This window comes from Saccoglossus kowalevskii, chromosome 21, assembly GCF_978046115.1.
Source record: "Saccoglossus kowalevskii chromosome 21, keSacKowa6.1, whole genome shotgun sequence".
Lineage (NCBI taxonomy): Eukaryota > Metazoa > Hemichordata > Enteropneusta > Harrimaniidae > Saccoglossus > Saccoglossus kowalevskii.
This window is the reverse complement of record NC_140661.1, coordinates 5,410,882-5,435,803: the sequence shown is the minus strand read 5'-3', so window position 1 is coordinate 5,435,803 and position 24,922 is coordinate 5,410,882. Positions and strand designations below refer to the sequence as shown.

The following is a 24,922-nucleotide window of genomic DNA, read 5'->3' as shown; positions in this document are numbered from 1 at the left end:
TATCCATCAGGTTGATACCCAGCTTAAGTTATATTTATTCTCGGGGGAGGAGCTACGTCACTGAATGTTCTATGTTGCTAAGACGCACATCCCTGTACAATGTATTTCAATGAGCAGGTGAAAACAGCTAGGGTCAAGAAACAAACTAAAATTTTGAAATAATCTTAAGTAACCAAATTTATATATGCTGCACATGTATAAGTAATCTTGTTCAGCGCAGTCTTAACAACTATCACAAAACACCATTTTCTGACTTTGTTTTAACCATGATGCTTTCCAGGCGATGAAAATGCCCGGATGTCCGCACCTGAAAATTAGAGAAATTTGCATAGAAAGATCTTATTCAAAATTGACAACAAATTCTTGTTGAGAGCAGGGGAGCCTCTGTAACCATGCTGTTTTTTGCTCTACTGATCACGATTGTCAAAGAAAAAATACAACAATATTAGAACTACATCTTGTAGCCATTTCTAGGTTAAAATCTATTACCACATTTATATGATACATCATCTTAAATAATAAAATTAAATGTACCGTATCTCATTAATTTGCGGTGCTCGAAAAAAGATGTGAATTTGTATCTTTTTTTTAAATTCATACTCAAAGCTTTTATGCAAAACATGGCAGGGAAATCATTATTGTCAAGTACTTTTTTAAAAACATGTTGCCATGATCCGAACCGTACATCGCAACACATCGTACTAGCGACAATTTGTACAAAATGTAACTTTTGATCCTTTTCTTTCACAACAATAATGTAAATATTTTTTTTTTTACACGATATGCAGCATATCCAATTGTTAAACATTAATTATGGTCAGATTTTGTACATATGTGATCTATAACTGGTAAAAAAAACATTGGTCCAGGCAGAGCATAAATTATTGCTGATCAACCAATTGTCCAAAGATGCACTGCATGTATCTAGTGACAACAAGCTATTGCTTGACGAGTAACAAATTTGGTTTCCATAGCTATTAAGATTTAAAAAAATATAAAAAACAATATGCAAATATCTTTTTTTTTCAAAATGATGCAGACAAAAATATGAGACACTATAATATAATTGTAGTTGCCATGGAAATGACCTCATTATTTCAATAGGATTTCACAGGCTGGTAAATAACATATCTACATGATAATGAAACTTGGAACCAAGTCCAATATTATTGAGTGTTAGTAAATTGATAACAACCAAGATCACTGATACCATTTACATTATCATTCATATAGCATACACATTGATATAAAAAAAAATTAAATGTCAAAATTGCAAAATAAAACTAATTTTTTTCAAATGTCGAGAACAAATTATTGAAAAATACATTAAAAAAGTTAAATATTTTTGCACCAACATTTTGAGAGGAAAACCTAACATTTAAAACATCACACCATTGGTAAAGTTCACAGAAATATATCTCATTACAAAATATCAAACACTTGATGAATATAAAATATTTGAAATTACACTTTCTAATAACGTATGATTAGAGAAATATTAAAAACAAACAAATATGATTTAAATTTACATGGTGTAAAAAAAAAATTAAATAATGTAGGCATTAATTAATTTATACTATTAATAATTGCAGGTCAAGGCCATGTACCATAATGTACACCCACTTATTCCATTGTCAGCCATCTCTGTCTGCTGAATTTAATTCATCTATCCACAGGTACATAATGACAAGACAATAAAGCATGTACATGACCTTTTCAAAGGTCACACATCCTGGCACTTACAAGAAATATTGTCAATAATATAGCTCAGTTTTTTGGCATGTTAACTCTTTGCACTTTACCAACTGTTTGCATTTTGTGGAAAAATATTTCAGAGTTAATTTGTACCCCTAGAAAGTACCAGGATGTGTGACCTATTTGAGGTCATGCATAAACCATATTATGTCTGTATGTTTCAAGCAAATAAGGAGAGGAGCAATATACATGTTTTTGTGTAATTTATTTATACATTTGTATGTGCTTTGTTTTTTTTTACAATTACTCAGTATAATCCTGGAGTCATTGAAAGCTACTGTAAACTACTTTATTTTCGCTTGGAATTAATTTTCGCTATTTTCACTGAAGGAGTGATTCAGTGAAAATAAAATCCAGCAAATATACCTTTTTTCTTATATTTTACATTGAACTCACCAAAAATCAGTGAAAATAAATTTCATACAAAACACCCAAAAAGTCTTTTCAGTAAAAATTAATTCCAGTAAAAATAAATTATTTCACAGTATTCACAAGACTGCATCTGATTGGCTAACCAACTCCAACATCTAAAAAACCAGTCAGAGAGCTGTTTGTTTGTTGACATGTTTTATCAACGCATAAAATTTTGCCATGTATACAAGAATGTTTAAACTCAACTGTAATCCTGCTAGTAGGTTACAATTTACAATTACAATTACAATTTACAATTACAATTAGTAGTAATTGTAAAAAAAAAAAAACAACCTTAATATATTACAATAATTAATTTTTTTTTTTTCACAACTCAACCACCTGGCACCCTGACGTTCTTTTTTAATAAAAGAAAAAAATATTAACATAATTGAGTTTTTCTTTAACATTTCCACCACCAGATTTTCTCACCCACATTTTTCCGCATTTTTTCATATATTTTTTAATATTTCTGGAAATGAACTTTAATTTTGTAGCCAACATACAAAATTTGAGTCAACTTTAAGTTTTTACTCCAACAATTTTACAATCATGTTACCACTGACTAAAACTCAATATCATCTAGTAAAAATATTTTTTTTTTTGTCAAACATTTCCAACAATAATTATTAGTGATATGATACAAAAGGAAATCTTTAATACTCCAATCCATCACATATTAAGCATAAGTAAGATATTTTCTTGACAAATCCACAATGTATTAAATTTTGAGATAAACTCAAAATTAATTGTTTTTGTTGCATCCTCTATTACCATATGTATACCATAATATACATTGTATATACATTGTATAACTTTTTCCCCACCAAATTTTCTAAATTCGAATACTTTTTCTCTAAAATTAAATACTAATGAAAACTAAAGTTTTTACAGTACGAGTTTATGAAACACACATTCTATAGCAAGAAATAAAAGTAAATCCACTGTTCTGTGAAAATAATTTGATATACAATAATCTGTACAAAGCTTTAATAAAAGCATGCATAAACTAAAAACAGCTGTGATTGTATCATTACAATATGATTTACATAATTACCATAGACTCTTCACATGTGCTACTGCTATACAACAGTCCAAGTGATTCTACAGGAAGTACTTAGTTGGGAATGTGATTCAAAGTGAGTTAGTTCAAAAACTGTTAACATAAAATCTACATCAATGAAATTTATTAACAATTAAGCAAATAATACAGCAGTCAAGGACCCTGCTTTAAAAGCCATCTAATGTACCCATCATACATGTAATAGAGCTACCCTGCAAGATTTACAATTATTATACAAAATAGTTGATGATATGAATACATACAGAAATATTGGAAATATATCCTAAATATCCAAACTTCAAGGACATTTAGTATGTCTGAATCCTGCAAAATAAAAGGGTGCCAACATTGTCAATACATTTTCTCAAAGTTTACTGAATTGAAATATGATTTTTAATATGACACAGCAAGATGTCTGACATTTGTACGTTTGTATTACAGTTTGTCAGTTCAGATCAGTTAATATACATTACAAACGTAATGTCTACCCCCACCATACTTTGAAAAATATAGTATACAAGCAAGAAAATGACAAAGAACTATCAAATAACAGGGTCACAGTATTCTCACAAGATGCTGCACAAAGGATATAAAGAACTGTAAAATAATTACAACGTTTTCCAAAAGCATGACGTTGTTACTGCATGTTCAGGTGTTCCACTACATTCAGCCATAGGGGCAATGTACATTGATTGACTCCTAGTTGTAATGCTGATTCAATCTTTCATAAGAATTGTAATCAAGCATGGCGCGTCAATAATAAACGAACGTGACACTCTGAATAGAACTCATACATGCACAGACAATAGAACCAAATGATCATTGTAGACTCCAGACAAGTGTTCAGTAATTGAGTATTATTGAATGTACCTTAGTAAACACTTTTTGTACTGTCAGTTTGAATTTCACTCACTTCAAGAAAAAAATAACTTTACATGATGTATCATTTATTTTTTAGGTCAGTCACATTTGGCGTTCAATGCTCCATAAAAAAAAGTTCTTCCTACTTTCTTCCAGAAACGTGATATCAAAGTTAGTAGAATTCTCTCCCTCCTCCCTCCCAGAAACCTGATATCAAGGTCTATAGAGTTCTCTACCTCCTCCCTGCTCCCAGAAACGTGATATCAAAGTCAATAGAGTTCTCTACCTCCTCCCTCCTCCCAAAAAGCTGATATCAAAATCAGTTGAGTTCTCTACTTCCTCCCTCTTCCCAGAAACCTGATATCAAAGTCAGTAGAGTTCTCTACTTCCTCCCTCTTCCCAGAAACCTAATATCAACAAAGTAAGTTGAGTTCTCTACCTCCCCCTCTTCCAGAAACCTGATATCAAAATCAGTTGAGTTCTCTACCTCTTCCCTACTCCCAGAAACCTGATATCAAAGTCAGTAGAGTTCTCTACCTCCTCCCTCTCAGAAACCTGATATCAAAGTAAGTAGAGTTATCTACCTCCCCCTCTTCCAGAAACCTGATATCAAAGTAAGTTGAGTTCTCTACCTCCCCCTCTTCCAGAAAGCTGATATCAAAGTCAATAGAGTTCTCTACCTCCTCCCTCTCAGAAACCTGATATCAAAGTAAGTTGAGTTCTCTACCTTCCCCTCTTCCAGAAACCTGATATCAAAGTAAGTTGAGTTCTCTACCTCCCCCTCTTCCAGAAAGCTGATATCAAAGTAAGTAGAGTTATCTACCTCCCCCTCTTCCAGAAAGCTGATATCAAAGTCAATAGAGTTATCTACCTCCCCCTCTTCCAGAAAGCTGATATCAAAGTAAGTAGAGTTATCTACCTCCCCCTCTTCCAGAAAGCTGATATCAAAGTCAGTAGAGTTCTCTACCTCCCCCTCTTCCAGAAAGCTGATATCAAAGTCAATAGAGTTCTCTACCTCCTCCCTCTCAGAAACCTGATATCAAAGTAAGTTGAGTTCTCTACCTTCCCCTCTTCCAGAAACCTGATATCAAAGTAAGTTGAGTTCTCTACCTCCCCCTCTTCCAGAAAGCTGATATCAAAGTAAGTAGAGTTATCTACCTCCCCCTCTTCCAGAAAGCTGATATCAAAGTCAATAGAGTTATCTACCTCCCCCTCTTCCAGAAAGCTGATATCAAAGTAAGTAGAGTTATCTACCTCCCCCTCTTCCAGAAAGCTGATATCAAAGTCAGTAGAGTTCTCTACCTCCCCCTCTTCCAGAAAGCTGATATCAAAGTCAGTAGAGTTCTCTACCTCCTCCCTCTCAGAAACCTGATATCAAAGTAAGTTGAGTTCTCTACCTTCCCCTCTTCCAGAAAGCTGATATCAAAGTCAGTAGAGTTCTCTACCTCCCCCTCTTCCAGAAAGCTGATATCAAAGTAAGTAGAGTTATCTACCTCCCCCTCTTCCAGAAAGCTGATATCAAAGTCAGTAGAGTTCTCTACCTCCCCCTCTTCCAGAAAGCTGATATCAAAGTCAATAGAGTTCTCTACCTCCTCCCTCTCAGAAACCTGATATCAAAGTCAGTAGAGTTCTCTACCTTCCCCTCTTCCAGAAAGCTGATATCAAAGTCAATAGAGTTATCTACCTCCTCCCTCTTCCAGAAACCTGATATCAAAGTCAGTAGAGTTCTCTACCTCCTCTACTCAATTAGAAGAGCACATTGGATTGTGGGAAAATCAATGTTTATGAACACAAATGTCGTACATGCGCAGCGCGACGACCACCGCCCTTTAAAGAGTTACCGTAAAAACTTGATTAATTCACGGTCTCTATTAGTTCGCACACCCATTTTATTTTCGAACGCTAATTTTTAAATGTATCCTTTTAATTCGCAGCGTTCAAAAACATGTTTAAAATTGTATCCTATTAATTCGCGGGTCAGAATAAAGTGGATAACTCAGAATATATTGCATGAAGATGTTAAAAATATACATATAATTTTATGTTATCAGTACTTGGTGTCACCACAATCGCAGATGATCTCCGTGATCACAGCCTTTCAGTTAGCAAGCAGTTTAGGTTCGGTAAAGATTTGACGTGAAAAAAAATCATTCCCCCACGACACTACAGATGTTGGGCAAGATTATTACTTAGTCGATAAATATCCATTGGTCAGCACATAGATTACGAATTTCCGTGATGGAAAGCTTAGTACAGGGCTTTTTCGTCGCTGGTCCACAGGGTTGCATCGACCATGTGTCGAGCCATTTTTCTATTACGTCATTTAGGTGAACCGCCCTATGGTGCGTAAATTGACACTTTTTATTGGGCGGGCGATTGACCTCGTGTCACATTTTCATTATACCGGATTCGGTAAAAAACAGAGTTAAGCGGTCATGTACCTTCTATAAATCTAACCTTGCACACATAATCTTGCACTGACATGTTTTTTGTCCAAGAAAGACGTTCGCTTTCATTTAACCCCAGTTAACTCTTCGCGTCCATGGTATTTGTGAGAGTTAAATGATTTTTCGAACAAATGACAAGTAACTATATTGATTTGCGTCAAGCTGGGTGGCTCGAATTTAAATATCAGTGCATGAACTCTGGATGTCATTGCCCAATGCCGCACGTAATTCAAACGCGTGGTTATTAGAGTTCAGTCGAAATGTACGATCGAAGTCCGCTGCCCAGAGTTTATTATATTATAGTAAAATTTAATTTGACGTATGGTATGTTTATGTTTGCGTATGTAGGATATATGTATTTTGTATTAGTGCGCCCTCACAGTTTGTGTGCAAAAGCGCCCTCATAAGTCAATAGTGTGTTTTACTGTGTACAAGATGGCTGCCTCCTATGCTGGTTGCTACGTTGGTGCCGTGAAGCTTTCGGGATCGTGTTAGCATTGTCTGAAGGGTGTGTGTATGACTCTATCGTACAGATTTTGAACTCTTAGTGCCAGCAGCAGTATCTGAGCCATTATTGACAGTTCTGTTGACAAATAGCCGTGATATGACAATATCGTCTTAGAGGTTGGTCTACACATGTGCATTATGCAAATGAGTAAATTTGCGTGGTGAGGGAAATTCGTGATATTTCTTGTTGTTATCTGAGTTCTGCGTTGAAGTGTTTATTCTTGTACCTGATGTTCTGACATTTTTTTATATTGAACCGTTTTGCTGAATTTGATTGTTCGTCTCACTTCCTGTATCTGGCTGCTGCCTTATCTCCGAGGAATTCTCCGAATGTGTCAATCTACCGTCTACTAGCTTCCTGTGGTCATCTACATTGCCCGGGCCGACGTGGGACAATCCAGTAAATAGGACATTTTAGTTGAATCGTGTGTATATTGAACTGCATCTATCACTATAGTACCCCTATAGTGTAAATTGTATTTCTGACCCCGTGTGTTATGTATCTTTTATTCTTATCCACCAATGTGTACTACATGTATATACTAGGATAGTGCATTCCAATAATACATCTATGAGACTTATGTTTTGCATAGTAGTGTCTTTATTAATTTAACTATTTGATATTGTGTTGAGCAACACCAACGCGTATTAGTTCCCACGATCATTCAGTCCGATCAGCACACCGTCGTTATCTAGTGGATATAGTGTTATAATTGCACTGGGGTTGGTATTGTTGCTAAATACCTGAGTACCCTACCCTTACACGTAATTATTACGAATGCAACGCATTATCAAGTCGGTGATATTGAAATATTCATAGACCCAATACCCCGGGTCAGTGCCCTAACAATAGTTTTAAAAAAAAATTATCATGAAAGCAATACATTACGAAGTTGAAATATTCAGAGCCGGTACAATATTGTAAACAAATTTGCGTAATTAGAAAAGCAGTGCACTAAGTAAACGACGTTGATATTTTCAAGCCAGTGCAGAGTTGCATACAAGTTGTGTAATTACAGTACCTTCGGATATAATAACAGTTTGACTAGTTTGACGCGCGGGGCACGAAAGAAAAAGGTTGCTAAGGTAACGCGCCAGTTCAGTGTGTGACTTGGGAGTCAAACTTCGGTCAACACACACTTGATGTCAGCATCGCCGTGCAGCAAGTTTCGCAAGGAAGTACTTGAAGTTCAATTGCGTCCCAAAATGATGTCGCTGATCACTCAGTTGTCGCAGCGTGTGTTGTGTCATGTCCATGATGCACCCCGTTTCGACTTTGGCTTGCTTTTCCTTCTTAGTGCATGTTCTTGTTCACGTAAAATGCGACCTCTCACCAATGTATTAAAACACTTTGAATTTACACTTGATTATATCAAAGACATTATTCTTTGATTATATTTGGTCAACACAACACATTATTTTTTCTAAACATTTTCTGAGACCATTTTTATCAACACAGGGTGATTTTTCCAAACAAGATGGGCTTCGTAATATCTGCCATAACATCGCCCGGGCGATGCCTAGAAAAATATAAAAGGCAGTGCAGCCAGACGGCTACTTTGTAGCCACGTGTTCATTGTTTGTTTGTATACAGAGTGACCTTTGCCATTTCACTGTTTCATTTCAAGTGTAACATGGTGGTCCTTGACGCAGTGCGTGTTCTCTGCCCGACTATACGCCATGAATGTCGCTATCCGTCCTGTAATCGTGTTCATTGGAAAACAAAACAAATCACTAATAAATTTATGAAAACAGCTTCTTTTTGAATCGATCAAAAAGTACTCTTAATTCGCGCACCAAAAAACAATAATTTCCGTTTTTACGCTATTAATTCGTGCACTTGAAAAAATAATTATTTTTACTACCGTGAATTAATCAAGTTTTTACGGTAAGTTACGCTTGGAGTATACTGTAAACTTTCAGATTGAGATGATTATCGTAGACTGACCTAGAATAAATAATGTAGAAATGAAAGCAAAAAAACTTGTACGAGTTTAATCTGCACCTACATTGTGTATATGGGTATTGAAATAATTGTTAATAGCTCTAAACATAGCTAACTATGCCTCTCTTATACTTGCCTTGAATCAGGCATTTTCCCTCCATCACAAGGGTAGCTAGTAAGTATTATTCTCCCACACGAAGTACTTAGAAAAGTGGGCAGCTAACGTACCATTAAGAACTAAATAGGCCTGCCAATTACCCCCTAGTGCCCTGAATAGAAACCAAGGATATACTATCTTATGAAAGAGAATGAAAAAAAACATTTATTGAAAGTGTGCTGTATTCAATCAGAACACTGGCAGCTACTAAGTGTACAAGAGTTTACTAATATAGCTATCATAAAAATATGATTTATATAATAATATATTTTATTGCTTTTTTAGAGATACAATACTTAGCAATATGTAGCAATAACATTTTATGAATACAAGTATATAAATGAAAAATAAAAGAAGATAAGTTTACATGTTTTGTTCGTTGAAAGCAGTGTGAATATAGTGTACAACATTGGTTGATGCAAAGACACTAGTGTCTTTGGTTAATGTATATATATTTGTCAGTATTTTTCAATTATTTGTGATGGAAAGTTAGTTTAGGAAAGTAGTTCTTGGTATAAAATGTTCTATTTAAAACATTCCATCAGAAAATGTATTCCACCTTCTACAAGTTTGGATTCTTATTTTTTTATAATTTTATCACAGAAGACATATGATCATTGTAGACTGTTTCATTGTATGCTATTTTTCTGGTAGTTCTTTTAGCTTTAGCCACTATTTGAGCAATATAATCTAAATATTGTCCATTTCACTTCTATAAGCAATATTACATGTATATCTATTTAGCCCCAGTGTTTTTTTTTCTGAATGACAGATGTAATCTTTCAATGGGGCCTTTGAATAGATGTGTAAAATTAGTTCAGATCTCCGTATACATGTACAGTCTAATATAATATTATCAGTTTGATGTTTGACTCAAACAACTTGGTATAAATTTGAAATTTGAATATTAGGAGTATGTAACTGTGATTGGATCATTAAAATGTGACTTAATTTGTCTCTGGATACATCACTGTAATTAACAGAAGTGGATATACTATTATTCTGGGTATTTTCACTGCCAGCCAACCATTACCCCAACATGTGCAACATATATCAATTATATTGTTCAGGATTGCCTCAACAGTTTTCACCGTCTCTTTGAACAGATAAATACATTGTACAGTGGTTAGAGTTTTACTAAGTAGCAACATAGCGTGTTCTGTGTGACGTAGCTCTACCCTCAGAAATAAACATAAATAAAGTTAAATGGCTTTGATGGTGCTAGTTTTGAATATTTTGTTTTCTTTCGAAAAAATTAAAACAGGGTTCCCAATTTCCAGGATTGGCCCATGGAATCATGGGATACTATTGTTCTTGTTGTTTAAACAACTATTCATATTTCCTGTTTTTAATTGTCTTTTTAATCCAGTAAATTCATCTTATAAATAACCCCACATTTTATAGCATACTTAGTAATGCAGAACACGATTGTTTTTGTTCTGAATTGTAACACACAGCACTTTATTAGTCCAGTTAACACATTAAGAACCATGTAACGCTGTCAGCAGGTTTTGGCGCTACAGATTGCAATGGATTAATACTAATACTGGGGACTAATGTGAGTACAATATCTCCATGCTTTTAATTTCAGAGCACTGAGTTCAAAGGTTATATACCACTGTAGTACAGTGTAGATTCAGACAATCACTTGTTGAGTCCAACACAAACTTTTCCTTTAAAAACGATATTAGTAACTGATATTTTCAAAAACACATGACCAGAAACAAAACTACCAGATATTTTTCGATTATTTTGTTAAAGTCACGTCATTTTACATATTATGGGATAGATAAACATGTACTGCTAGGATTTAAATGTCAATGGAAAGCATATGACACATGTGTATTGAATAGGAATTATCTTGAGGCTTTGCTGCACAATATTATCACATAATTTTCAGTTGAAATTCTGATGTTTCCATGGCAACTAATATTTTATCCAACAACACTAGCTAGAATGTGATAATGGGCACTTATAGAATGATTTTATAAATGATGAAGACAAATACTAAGTTTTGACAGAGCAAAATTTCCATTCATTATCACATTTTATTTTAACTAGTTTTTCAATAAAAATTGAATATGTCAATTTTGTGAGAGTAGGGAGCAATTCATATCTACAGCATGTGTACACGTATCTTTTCACTAATGAAAAATACATATTTGATATTTGTGTACAATACACAGTTCTATATACTTTATGATTGCTCATCATTCTGCCTTTTCATTTATTTTTACTTTGCAATTTACGTTGCTTTAATTTTTTTTTTTTTTTTTTTTTTAACCTTACTGTTTTGTTTTGTTTCAAAGTCAGTGACGTGTCAATAAATATTATTATGAATAAATATTTATAAGACACAAAGTAAAATAAATCTAGGATTTAGAAAATAAAATTTGCAAAGATGGTACATGTATAAAGAAAATTATTATTACTAAAAAAATATTGTTAAAAAGATCCTCCATTTTTAATGGTGCTCTGGTGCATAAACATTTAGAACAGTTTGGAATGAATTCCTACACTCTTAAACCTTATTACAATGTAAAATGTAGTGTAACTCCCACTACATTGCAAATTATCAAGATTACATGATCTATTGATTTACTCTGGTAAATCTTCTATACCGACCAAATTCAACAGGTAGTAGTAAATGTGAGGAAATTTGAAATTAAGTTAATGCCAGTTGTGTTTTCTATTTTTAATACTACCTAAACGATTCTCAAAATTTTGTAAGTTTTAAGTGATATGCCAAAACCCTGAAAAAGCAGAAAAAAAAGGTAAGATTTCTGCACACAGTATGCAGTAATTGGAAATATGTGTTGTACTGTACATATAACACTGAACCCGTATACAACTGTCTACTATTATTGGTAGTTATAGTGAATACAAACCAAAAACCTGAATCCGAAAATCTGAATCTGAAGTTAATTTCAGTGTTTTTTTATCAAATTAAGGTTTGAAGGAAAATACATAGGGTGTAGGCAATAATTTTAAAAGCTTACATGCAGAAAGTGGTTGAATAATTAAATAATTTTGTTGATAAATTGTCATTATAAACTACAAATGACTTCATATTCATATGAGATTATTTATTCATACACATGAATGAATAGAAGCAAATATAAATGAAAAATTGGTTGTCAACTAAATCATTAAAATATTGCTTATTTTGACCATAGACAAATTTTCACAATTTACATAAGCGCAAATGTATATAACTTGGTGCCAATTTCCATGCTTGACTGATTAAAATGTTTGAGTTTTCACAGAACAGTTTAGAAATCGATGTAATGCAGTCTGATGCCTTGATGCAAGCCTCAATTATGCATTCCCTATCACCCAATGCAATATACTTGTTAGTGGCAACAAAACACACATGACACTGTACTTCTCTGTGGGATTATAAAACAATATGTGATACGAGGACAATTTCAGGTTCAGTCAATAAAAGTGACAACCAACCATTTTATCCAATGGTCGTCCTGACAACATGTGTATCTGGTGGTTCTGGGTTGTGCATGCTATTGTAAAATACTTTATTTTAGCTGGGAATAATTTTTGCTGAAAAGACATTTTTTGTTTTGTATGGATTTTATTTTTATCCCTTCAGCAAAAATAAATTCCAAGTGAAAATAAAGTATTTTACAGTATACTGCCTTGGGCAGTGTTCAACAATACACACTACAATAGTTAAATGCTAATAAAATGATACAGCTCTATTATAAATAGAAATAATAAATAAATATTGCATTACTTGTATGTAAATCATTCAAATATGACTTATATTGACATTACATGTAGATGCATCTCTGTCATTTATGTATGTGCTACCATGGCTCCGCTCCCAATTCAACAAAGACTAAACTAATTGATAAATGGCTGAACAAAAATAAAATCTGGCTAAATGCTTTACTGTTCGGAATTCAGATCAGCACAGTCATGAGGCAGTAAATAAAATAGCAAGGTTTTCCATATCGCTGAGGGAAATCAAATATTAATTAACTCTTTGACTGCCTGATATTTTTCCTCTTCTCGGCCAAAATTCAGTGCAAATATTTTTACATTTTGTAAAATTTTCACTGAATTTCATCATCATTTTGAATCAAATCAAGTTTTTAATCAAGATGTTTGTCAATTTATATCAATATTTCATGTGGGAAGGAACAGACTACAAAATCATTTTGTGGATGGTGCCAAAAGTTGACAATGGGCACTCAAAGGGTCATATACTTAGCATTTAGGGAATTCATCATTTGCAGTGAAAAATTTGGAATTATTCCATAGTCCTGAATTAAATTTACATACAGAGAATTCCCCCCAGATACCCTAAAAGTGCCTAGCACCTGTGTGCAATGTCTTAATTGGTTTGTCATTACCTGTAATTATGCACATGCTACAAAATTCCATAAAAGACTCCCTAGCTTACATATAAAAGTTAATTCCAACATGTCTAAACAAATGAATAGTTTAAATTAGTTTTTATAGTTTACAAGTATTTTGAAAATGTATATTCCAAGCCTGGGAATATGTTTCAAAAGTGGCAAGTATGGAAGTATACATGAGGAAGGATTCAACTATGGCCAAGGTTTTAGGTAGGCATGGTATCGGTATAGTTCAGTAAAATGTTTTACATATGAGATAATGCTCCACCAAATGAAGATGTGGATTTACATGAATACATGCATGACGAGCACACTGTCGCTTGGAGCGATAATAATTGTACAATGTTACGTCAATACAATGAAAATGTCAAGCCTACAGTCAACTGGCGTCACAAAAATCAGAAAAATTTGAGCAACGCTTTTCCAGTATAGTTCCTCAGAAAAGTGTTCTAGGTTTTATATGCAAGAGCTTTCGAAACACAAAATGTAGAATGTGGGAAATTTCTATGATAAACGGCTTAAAGTTACCCTAAAAAATAATTATGCTGTGAATGTTTGAAACATTTTTAACTGTTTTATAGGAATCTGGAATTTTGAGTTTCATAAATTTGTTTTTGTCCAGGCCAGATTAAAGATGGCCGCCAATACAGTATATGAAATATTGATGATTTACTCACATTTATTTTATTATCACTCATACACTAGCTGACTGTTAGATGTTAGTTAATGGACAGTGTCATGTGTCAAGGTTTGTAATTAAAGCGAGATGAGGACCCTCCCACATTACCGAACACAAACACAAACACAAACAGCAAGATCAGATAGGTCAAACAATAATTCTAGTAAAAATGGTAGCACTACAAAAAATAAAACTTGTAGAGTTGTCAGATTATGTTATATAGTGGACAACAGCAGGCAAATCTAGTTTGGTCACAGCTTGTACATTTGTATTTATGCAACATTTAAATCTATACTGAACTGATTCAAACAATGTTAATTTCCGCATATTGTGGTACACATTAGTTGTGTTCGTACACAACTCCTTATCACGAGCTAAGAAATTGAAAACAGCATTTCTGGTAAACCAAGATTATCGTAGAACTGCTTGATGACATACTTCGAAGTGACATTAAGGATCTCACCCCATTATCGTAACATAATCCTCTATTTGTATTCAACACCTGTGTAATAATTTAGAGCAAACCTAAAACAATGAATTTTGCAAGATAAGATACGGTAATACAAACTTTGCTTATTTTATGTCAGTTTTGTGATTTCTGAGTGATAAACAGAGGTGAAATTTAAAGTCTATTAAATAATTTTAGATTTTAAGCCTAAATATTTTAGATTTGGAATTCAAAATGGCCACAAAAGTGAGCGGAAAATACTAAGAAACCACTAATCATGGGGAAAAAACATGAACACTCTTCTTTATATTTACATTTTGTTAGTACAACAAATATCAAAAATGTATAAATGATAAACTATAGCAATTTGATGGGCTTTGGCAGTGGAGGAAATAGTCCAAGCCACAGTGGATAATACTGCATTCTTATTCTTAGCAATATACCATTTTTCGTTCACTGTGAGATCGTGTGTTATACGAGAAAACAAATTTAGAAACGAGGCAAGCAATGGACATAGTATCATAGTAGTGTTGAAACATTACATGGGATTTGACAAATGCAAAACTGTTCTTTGGGATTTTAATAATGTTCTACATGTACATACATTTGATGATGATCAATTTAGATGAAGTAAGGATATCTTAACGCAAGTTCCTCCCTGGAAGATCAACATTTTGACAATGAGCTATAAAAAAAAAAAAAAAAAGGGAATTCCAAAAGTAAAATGAAATCATTTGTTTTTTTGCAGATGTCTTTCACATATTAAGCGAGATTTCGCAGCAAATGGAAAATCATCTATTATTGCCATTGCAGATTGGTCACATAGTTTGGCTGCCATTTTTGTAGTTTTTTTTAAAATGCCACATTTATTTTGAAATCTGTCATGTTGCACCTTTATACCAAACCCTTTTGGACAGCAAACAAGTAATTCATATCAATTGCGATTTTGCAACTACTTTGATTTTTGCAAAAAAAAGCACAAATTTGGGGCATTTGTTTCGCAGGAGTGCTTTAACTGACCAACCTAATATTTGGCATATATGGCCATAGCTTCTTACAAGATAAATAAAATAATTGTTATCAGTCACATGGTTTGGTAGCCATCTTGGATTTTCTGAAAAAATTGCCACAATTTAGGGCATGTGCCTGGTGAATGATTTAACTGATCAACTTGCTATTTTGCATGTACATGTAGCATGTATGACAAATACATCTTCTGAGAAAAATAACATGTTAAATGCTAGTGCACAAGAAACATATTCAGCCTTCAAACCCAACAAAGCTATACTGCAGCTTTAATATAAATTTAATTTTGAGAAAAGGAAAGCAAAATAAATTGTGAAAATCTGAGGCAGTAACAATCATCCTAAACAGCTTAAAAAAACAAAATTTACAGTATCTACTAGATTGAAATAGTTGACAAGATTTGGAAAAAGTGAAGAAGAAAAAAGATAATGGCCGGATAATGCATTTATGCATGTAAGTGAAATAAATGGTTAAAATGTTGTCAGTTAAATTTATTCATAATTTTTTTTTTTTACTGCCCTTAAAATGTCACATCGTATATTATCTGCAAGATTAGATTTAAATGAATAAGGAACGTACACAATTGAAATAAAAGAGAATATTATTTATTCATCATTCTGTTATTCAGATTCCATATTTTATTAATATTTGCAACAAGGGAAATTAATAAACACAGATTTGTATTTCTAATACAATGTATTAGTGTACCCGTAAATGGAGTCTGGTGACTAACCTTGATTTGTGTCAGCATACTTACTTGTCCCAATTTGAGAGCTATTCACTTTGTAATTAATCACGTGAGGTTTCAGATTGGAGATCATTTTTCCACATGATGATGAGTTGTGCTTGGATGACCCAAGTTGTTAGGTTCCTAAAAATGTCTGTCCAAATGTTATATTCACTCTATTAGCACATGTGCTTAAAAACAGTGGACAAACAGTGGATGGTCAAAATAAATTGTATTTAAATATTCTAGTACACAATAAGCACAATTTTTGTTTTCTTATTTGCGCTTTTAATAGATTCGACATGCACTTCTAATACAGCAAATATGGTACACTAATCTTACAAATCAAGCAGATTAAAACGTTGAAAAATGAATTTGACGCATTCAAGTGAAAACGGCTATTTAAAAAATTAATGCATTGCTGTTCAACTCAAAATTCATTATACAGTAATGAAATTTTGAAAAATCGTGACGATGGTTCCTGAGATATGAAAAGTGTTTTAATATTTCATTTTGGAAAAAGCATATGATATGAATTTTTTTTCCTGGATTTTATATTCATTTAATATCTTTCTTATTGTTATTTAGACGGAAACGATGCTTATAAAAGAGATTCAATTTTTTTTCTGGAATGAGAATCTCATATATAATCTCTTTTAAATGCACTGGTGTAATTGGTTGAATGGCTGGCTGCCTAAAGCGTTAATAAAGTGACTGATTAAGCAATTCACCCACCATGTAACATTTATTCAGTGTTAGTAAAAACATTAAGGTCAATTTTTAGCTTTTAGGAAGTCCTGCCACACTAACAATAACCTAGAACACTATTGTTGACATTACCTGGGGCTATGTAGAACACATATTATTGCAATTGATGACTTTCACTGTAATTGTAAACATTTCTCATCTACCACACTGTCAGAACACCCATGTAAAGTCTGCTGCATGTAGTTCTATAACGTGAGGATTCACATATTTGGACCCAGATTACGACCCAGATTACAGTAGCATTAATTGGAATTGGATTACAGCAGTCCATGTGGGGATGGATTATTTCTGATTGGAGTCAGATTAGTGTAGTCCATGTGGGGACAGATTATATCTGATTGGAGTCAGATTAGTGTAGTCCGTGTGGAGACGGATTACCTCTGATTGGGGTCAGATTAGTGTAGTCCATGTGGGAATGGATTATTTCTGATAAGAGATTAGTGTAGTCCATGTGGGGATGGATTATATCTTATTGGAGTCAGATTAGTGTAGTCCGTGTGGAGACGGATTATATCTTATTGGAGTCAGATTAGTGTAGTCCATGTGGGAATGGATTATTTCTGATAAGAGATTAGTGTAGTCCATGTGGGAATGGATTATTTCTGATAAGAGATTAGTGTAGTCCATGTGGGAATGGATTATTTCTGATAAGAGATTAGTGTAGTCCATGTGGGAATGGATTATTTCTGATAAGAGTCAGATTAGAGTAGTCCATGTGGGGATGGATTATATCTTATTGGAGTCAGATTAGAGTAGTCCATGTGGGGATGGATTATATCTTATTGGAGTCAGATTAGTGTAGTCCGTGTGGAGACGGATTATATCTTATTGGAGTCAGATTAGAGTAGTCCGTGTGGGGATGGATTATATCTTATTGGAGTCAGATTAGTGTAGTCCGTGTGGAGACGGATTATATCTTATTGGGGTCAGATTAGTGTAGTCCATGTGGGAATGGATTACCTATGATTAGGGTCAGTTTAGTGTAGTCCATGTGGGAATGGATTATATCTGATTGGAATCAGATTAGAGTAGTCCATGTGGGAATGGATTATATCTGATTGGAATCAGATTAGAGTAGTCCATGTGGGGATGGATTATTTCTGATTGGAATCAGATTAGAGTAGTCCATGTGGGGATGGATTATTTCTGATTAGAGTCAGATTAGTGTAGTCCGTGTGGAGATGGATTATTTCTGATTAGTCAGATTAGAGAAGTCCATGTGGGAATGGATTACCTCTGATTCAAGTCAGATTAGTGTAGTCCATGTGGGAATGGATTACCTCTGATTCAAGTCAGATTAGTGTAGTCCATGTGGGGATGGATTATTTCTGATTGGAGTCAGATTAGAGTAGTCCATGTAGGAATGGATTATATCTGATTGGAATCAGATTAGAGTAGTCCATGTGGGGATGGATTATTTCTGATTAGAGTCAGATTAGAGAAGTCCATGTGGGGATTTATAATATTTAAATGAGGGCATGGCTGTCAGATAAGGATATCTAAAATTCAACAGAAAGAGATGTAGTCCATATTAAGATATTAAATCTCTATCAGGAATGGGATTAAGCACTATACATGTATTCCTATATTACCAATTTGCATTATATAACTTTCTTTCTTCTTCTAATGTGATTGACAACTCTGGATAAACAATATTCCATGCAGTACAAGTAAAGCAATTGTGGGAAGTGAGTAGCTTGGAAGAGCTGAATTCTCTTGGGGTTGCAAACTGATGCCAGGCAACACAGGTATACAATACCCTAACTGATGAAACATGTAACAGACACGATTACCAAAACAGATAATCTGTAAATCACAAAATGTCAACTCTTGCTGCTGATTTTAAAAACTGAATAAGAAAACTAATATTTATGAAAAATTTACTACATATGAAAGCCAGGGATTGATTACAGCCATTTAATATTTTTGTAACATTCTTCTACAATGACATATGCACTAGAATTAATGACATGTACACTAATATTGATGACATGTACACTAATATTGATGACATGTACACTAATACTGATGACATATACACTAGTATTAATGACATGTACACTAATTATTGATGACACATACACTAATATTGATGACATGTTTAATGTAATTTATTATATTATGAAAACCATATTGACTGGGTAAACACACAATGTGTATAGTATTTTGCAAACATTCATGATTGATTGCAGTGATTAATTTACTATTTCATTTTTATGGCCTTTTCAACTAAAGATCTCTATCACATGGTATAAAATCCAAAATTTAATTGGTCAACTATACCCTTGTTTTATTCAACACTTACAAAATTCCCCAGTTGTATTAAACATTACCCGTGTCGATTTCCATATATTGCAAAATGGTGGATAATTCTCACTTACTTCACAGACATCTAAAAATGATAAATTAAAACCCCAAAATATGTCAATTTATTCACTGACTAACAATTTTTAAAACTCAGCGAATACCCCTGAAACAGAAAATCCACTAAAATTACAGTAAATCCTGACAATAACTCATCTTTACCAGAACAAGTCTCCCTATATTAGAATAGACTAAGCACTTTGATACAAATAGTTGGTCTAATAACGTAATAATCCCCCTCGCCATGGTAAGTGCACCACTTAGGTAAAAGTGGCCCCCTGGGGTTGGTTTACCACACTGAATTTTCGTAAATTGGGTGACCAAATTGAGTGACTAGCTTGTTGACCTGTTCTGTCAATCGCATTGTATTTTTACACAGGCATTGTCTCCCCTGAGATTCAGACCTCGCACGTCAGGAGTGAATTGGAAAAAACATTCTGACATCAGCATCTGACAAAAGATTCAGTCATCTTTCCAGACCTATTACGATTAAGTTTCTTTGTAATAAACCTTTTAGCTTATTTGTCTGGATTCATCAGCTTGTACAAATATCAAATGCATTTCTCGTATTTCACAAACATTTTCTAAACTTTCATTTTGCAAAGAATAGCCGGTTATGAGTTTAAATAAAACAAATTTTGTGTTTGTGATTTTTTTTATTATTCTATTTTCTTTGTTCAAATGAGTTTTACTTTTGTTTTTGGGAGAACATAATCATAGTTTAACAACAAATGTGAAAAAATGATGTCTAAGTTAGTTTACAGACTATATACTACTAGGTGCTAAATATTGAAAGTACAAAATTAAAAATTAAAACTTTGGTTGTTTGACCTTAGCTAGTTTTTGCATAGAAATACATAATTGTATGCTCATTTGCATAAAATGAACTTTTCTATTTCTCCTAAAATTTTCACAATAAACATGAATTTATTTTATTTGGCCTTATTTAGGTCTACAAAAATTGTGTTATAATGTGACCCTAACATTTTTTGCCCACCCTAAACTTTTTTGGTCAAACATAAAATTCATCATACTTGATTTTTAAGAAATTAGCAGTTGTTTGTTATAAGTTTATTGTTGACTTCTAGTAGGTCCCAGTGCCAGTTACCCCTAAAATCAGAGCGAACCACTTTAGCAGAACTCACTTAAGTAGCCGCCTTAGGTGTACCATTATGAAAGTTTAGTGATCCCTAAGTGCACTACTATTGTCAGGCTAAATGACCCCCTAAGTCTACAAATTTAGAGATGAATCAAAGTAGTCCCCCTATGTGTATAATGAAAGAAATGTAGTGACCCTTCCCTAAGTGCACAACTACACCATACTAAGTTTACTTTGCCATTTTGATTTAAATTCAGCTAAGAACTAGTAATTCCCTGCGTACTCAGTACAAGCACACACATTCAAACGGTTCACTAATGTGAATGCATCTAAACCCCTCCCCGTCACACCACCACCCCTACACCACCAATGCTCCATGACCATACTGTGTACCAAAAGAGGCAAGCTTCACCAGTCTCTTTAATTAAGTAAGGGTTTATGAGTGAATGCTTGACATGCAGTCATACTCCGATGCACGCCACTAAACAGAATAATGTAAGCCATAGAAAGTGAATGGTAACGTAATACGTATTACAATGTGACAAACACATAGCTGTGGATAGTGACCTGAAAACCAACACAGATGTACCGGTACTGAAAAACATGTAACAATATCTTTATTATTATCGTAGTCATTGAGGGACAGTGATATTAAAATGATTATATTATTAATAACAAAATTAAAAGGCAAATATAATAGTTAGGTATGGAGGCCTAAAAATTAAATATTTATATTATTCATAGAAATATGTGATTTCATTGAGTGGGGTGTCATGTATGTGTCATAGTATAATAAGTATTCTAATAAATTCAAATATGAATTTATCGGTGTGAACCTTAGGTGACCCTGCTGTGATTGGATTGGTTTCCAGTACATTGGGTTTTTTCGAGAAAGGTCGAAGGTCAACACCTACCTTTATGCAGGAGATTTTTTACTTATTTAAATGTGCACCATTTAAATGGCAATATGCAAAGTGACCCTTGTTATGCATAAAACTAGTATTATATGGCAATAATGTACTTGAATGGATTTCCGTAATTTTGTTTTCTGGTTTTTTTTGACTGGTTCTATTTTAATGATGTAATGTATAATTTCAACTTTAATTATACAGCATCATAAATTGTACAGTCGTTTTATATGAATAGAAAATAATTTTTAAATTTCAACAGAAACCACTGCGTTTCTGCACTAATAACAATCCATGCAATCCATCCATCCTGCATACACACCGTACATTACCACATGCAATTAATGATGTACATGGAGTGTAGCTATAAAAAAAATCTTTCAAAAATTGAAAAATGTTTGCATCCAGGAATGACTGTTTTTTCTGACTGTGCTTTTAAAATGGGAGTTCTATATACTCTTATTTATAAAAAAAAAAACAGTACACAGAAACAACCAAGAATAAAATATGTGCAGAAGTTGTTAAAATTTAATCTATCATTCAAAGGGATTTTAAAAAATTTAGAGATTTTTTGCACACTTTCCATTTATAATAAAAGTGTGCAAAATCAAAAATGAAGGTAAAATACTTTCTTACCAGAGGCAAATAGAAACACTGAGCAAGTCACTGTAAATCCAGATCTGGCAAACCTAGGCCTGGATTATTTATAAAAAATAAATTACCACAGTTTATATTGTTCTTGAGTGCAGATTGTAATTGATAATAAATTACTCACCTGGAGTCTGCCATCTAGTGTTCTCTGTATAGTCACACATTTACTAGGGTGAGCTCCGTTAGTTGTGATTGCAGTAATTAAACTATCCAGTTCATCTCGTTTCTCCTTTAACTTTTTCACCAAGCTTTCTATTGCTCTTTTGGCAAAACTTTCTGATTCACCTCCCTGTCTGTGACACATTAAACTATGTACAATGCTGAGACAGGCATCATTACTGGTAACAGCGTTAGACATGATGAGTAGTCGTCCTTTATGTTTACAACAAATGGGGTCAAAGTCAAGCAAGATTTATTCGCGATCAGCTTGTGTTTGTTCTGGTAACCGGAGCTGGCATCGGGCTGTTATTTCACCGTTTATAGACCGGTTTCCGTTCTTCTGAGCAACCTGTCCGGATATCACAGGGTTTGGTGACTAAATGAAGGTGATTCAACCCTCCTTTAACAACAATGGGCCCCCATCAAATGTCAACACTAGATGCTCTCTTTGCCCACACTCCAGGTCATCAACCGTGTTTCACACGCTGGTCCCCGTCGAGCGTATCGCACTAAGGCGCCAGTAAGGCTAGGCAAAACGCTGTAACCGAAAAAGAGGGTTACTTACTAATTCTGAAATGTACAATATGTGTAGGAATTTCTCGACACAGCTCTTCAAAGACCGTTATGAAAAGGACTGCACCGCGTGTCGTCAATAGCCCCAGTACTGCAGACATTCCACGACATCAGATGTGCCGATTTCACAGGGTGATTATCATATGAACACCGATTCCAATAGTAGCGAATTTACACTCTTGTAACATTCAACTTATCTGCAATCGGTATGCGAAGTGACAAAAATGGCCGATTCGTTGAAAACCGATTCATTGGATGGCAAATACCACCTTTCGCACGAATTTACGTCGGCTTCCTTCACTGGCGCGACATAGCAAAACATAAATGTGCGCATGCTCAATTAGAGAACGGACCAATACAAATCACTGTTATAAATCGTTGTTCGGCTGCTGATACAATCGCCAATCAACATTGTGGTTGCTCAATCCAATGACGTAAACTGACCATGAACTTATCGTGACCCGAGTAGGGATAAGCTGGGGTACATAAATTATCGAAATATCCAGGTTTTTACTATTTACGAAGTTTCTAAAAACCTTATACTCGACATTATTGAGTAGTTTTGGGCTTTACGGTCACTCGACCCGTCAAATAGGAAAATCTATCACGATGTTGTGTTCAAAAATAGTTATACTTGTAAATTGTATCATTGCACTATCTGATCAAAATGAGATTATGGGTCAATCCGGGGGTCAGTTTCTTTAGGAATTCATGTTAAAACATTACTTCACAATAAATAATATGAGTCAGTATTTTCTGATAGTTTTGACAACCATAAATATCCGTCTTATAACTACTTACCATATTGCAGCACACTTAACCGAACGAAAAAAAAATTTATAATGAGAACTTTTTGCCGTAAAAAAGACAATGGTAAATGTCACAATGAGTGTGTGGCCCGAGTTTATTTTTTGTTTTGTTTTTCATTGTGGCCAACAACCTAAAAAAAACATATTGTTAAATTCAAGGAAATCTGATAATCTGTTTTAAAAGTAGCCAACAACCTTTAAGGGACCGTTCAGTTTTTTACGACCCGAGTGAGGGAGGCATAATCGTAATTCAATGGTTCAACATCACAAACATAGTGTAGCTCTTTTTTACTTATTCACTGAGGAAGTCATCATATTTTCTTTATTTTTTTCTCGGTTATTCATTTTTTTCAAACATCATTGAACAGTACAAAGGTACTTGTTTATGTAGTAATTCGATTGGTAATGCGTATATCGAACGAAATTGCTCCGTAAAATAGACTCAAGAAAGCAAATAAAAATCAGTAATCACTAGCAATTGGATTGCCTGGATGGACATTACTGTAAAAGGGGTAATTGTTCACTGGGTTTTTATTTTGCTTATTTTGCTGACTGGAAAATGCACTAAATTAGAACCCAATGAACATGTAAAATTGAGCATAGAACACATTATCTAAATGCTAAAACAGTGAATTTAAAACCCACTGAATGTGCATAAAATGGTAAATCAACGAAATTTTAACCCAGTGAAAATTAGTCATTTTACAGTATTACCTCGTTATAAAGAATTTGGCGGCCCACTCGATAATAAAAAATGAACCGTCCCTGAAACATAAATATATAAGATTATTCTACCTGCATTTCTTTTATTGAATATATGCATGTAAGTATTAAATTATTAACACCCAGAAATGAAGAATACGGCCTACCCCTATTTCTTTGTTCGCTCGAATTGAGTAAACGTGATTCAATTTTCGGAAGACAACAAAACATTTCGTTGTGATTTAAAACTCAAAACGCTACAGATTTACGTAAATTTAACAACAAAAATAGTTCCGTCTTTTGCTCCAAAACTTGCATAAATCAAGATTGATGATGTATTGAGTTTTATGAAAAAAAAACAAACTTTTTTGGAATTGCTGCGGCTACTGATGGCAATTGGGTATCCTATTAATCTAACTACAACTTATTCAAAAGATTTTGGCTAAAACATTTAGATAATTTATAGTAAACGTCATGTACACGT

The 24,922-nt window shown here is 33.8% G+C and overlaps 1 protein-coding gene across 2 annotated transcripts in view; it reads right to left on the bottom strand.

Moving 5' to 3' along the window:
- The window catches only part of LOC100369846 (SMAD family member 4), an 89,917-nt gene extending 66,675 nt beyond the window's left edge, over positions 1-23,242 (bottom strand). For both annotated transcript variants that reach the window (XM_085494974.1, XM_085494975.1), the window contains exon 1: positions 22,320-23,242. In XM_085494974.1, the coding sequence (XP_085351100.1) occupies positions 22,320-22,553 (234 nt within the window). In that variant the 5' untranslated portion in view covers positions 22,554-23,242. The remainder of the gene's footprint in view (positions 1-22,319) is intronic.
- Positions 23,243-24,922: the final 1,680 nt, after the last annotated feature.